This window comes from Aureococcus anophagefferens, assembly GCF_000186865.1.
Source record: "Aureococcus anophagefferens unplaced genomic scaffold AURANscaffold_673, whole genome shotgun sequence".
Classification (NCBI taxonomy): Eukaryota; class Pelagophyceae; order Pelagomonadales; family Pelagomonadaceae; genus Aureococcus; species Aureococcus anophagefferens.
This window is the reverse complement of record NW_008706026.1, coordinates 1-1,166: the sequence shown is the minus strand read 5'-3', so window position 1 is coordinate 1,166 and position 1,166 is coordinate 1. Positions and strand designations below refer to the sequence as shown.

General features: G+C 76.3%; 1 protein-coding gene across 1 annotated transcript; it reads right to left on the bottom strand.

Moving 5' to 3' along the window:
• Positions 1 to 534: 534 nt before the first annotated feature.
• Positions 535 to 1,050, bottom strand: AURANDRAFT_7658 (hypothetical protein; the record flags this gene model as incomplete). Its single annotated transcript, XM_009044683.1, has 1 exon — positions 535 to 1,050. A coding segment is annotated over one exon (516 nt), but the record flags the coding sequence as incomplete, so codon positions are not given.
• Positions 1,051 to 1,166: the final 116 nt, after the last annotated feature.

Genomic DNA, 1,166 nt, shown 5'->3' with positions numbered 1-1,166 from the left:
GCAGGACGCGAGCGCGGCGTCGGGCGCACTGGCCGCGACGCCGTCGAGGGACGGGTCGTCCGCCGCGCCGCGCGTCGCGACGACGACGCGCGGCGCGTCGCCGCGGTCGTCGAGCGCTTTGAGGAGCGCGAGGAACGTCTTGAGCGCCTCGCGCGTCGCGCCGGCGACGTCGTCGCCGAGCGCGGCGCCGGCGCCGAGGGCCGCGAGGCACACGACGCCCGCGACGTCCTCGCCGCTCTCCTCGAGCGCGCACGCGACGCGGTCGGCGACGACGTCGAGCGGCTCGCCCGGCGCCGCGGGAGGCAGGATCGCCGGCGTCGCGCGGGTCATCTTCGCCGCGAGCGCCGGGGCGACGCCCGTGCCGTCGTCGAGGAGGACCCAGAAGCCCTCGACGGCCGCCGCGGCCTCCGCGGCGAGGGGCGCGTCGACCCACGTCACGCCGTAGACGTCGTCCGCGACGCCCGACGGGGGCTGGGCGGCCTGCTTGCGGCTCGCGCGCGCGGCCTTGCGCTCCGCGGCGAGCGTCGCGTCGCGCTTCTTGAGCGCGGCCTTGGCGACCTTGCCCGAGCCCGTCATGGGCAGCTCCGCCCGGGTCACGAACTCGACGGACGACGGCACCTTGAAATCCGCGAGCCTCGCCGCGGCGTGGCGCCGGAGCGCCGCCGCCGTGAGCGACTCGTCCTGCTTGACGACGACGGCCTTGACGCGCTCGCCCATGGCGTCGTCGGGCATGCCGTAGACCGTCGCGAGCTTGACCCCCGGGTGGTCGTTGAGCACGCGCTCGACCTCGACGCAGTAGACGTTCTCCGAGCCCACGAGGATCATGTCCTTGGCGCGGTCCGTGATCGTCAGGTAGCCGTGGCCGTCGACCTTGGCGAGGTCGCCCGTGCGGAACCAGCCGTCGGGCGTGATGGCCTCGGCCGTCGCGGCGGCGTTCCCGTCGTAGCCCGAGAAGAGCGTCGGCCCGCGGATCCAGACCTCGCCGACGCCGCCGGAGCCCGGCGCGACGTCGACGGCGTCCGCGTCGGCCTCGAGGGGCTGCTCCACGGTCGGCACGTTGGACCCGTCGCGCGCGCCGACGACGCGGACCTCGAGGAGGCCGAAGGGGCGGCCGGACGACGTGATGAGGTCGAGCGTCTTCGCCGGCCCGACGCGCGCGCGCGTCG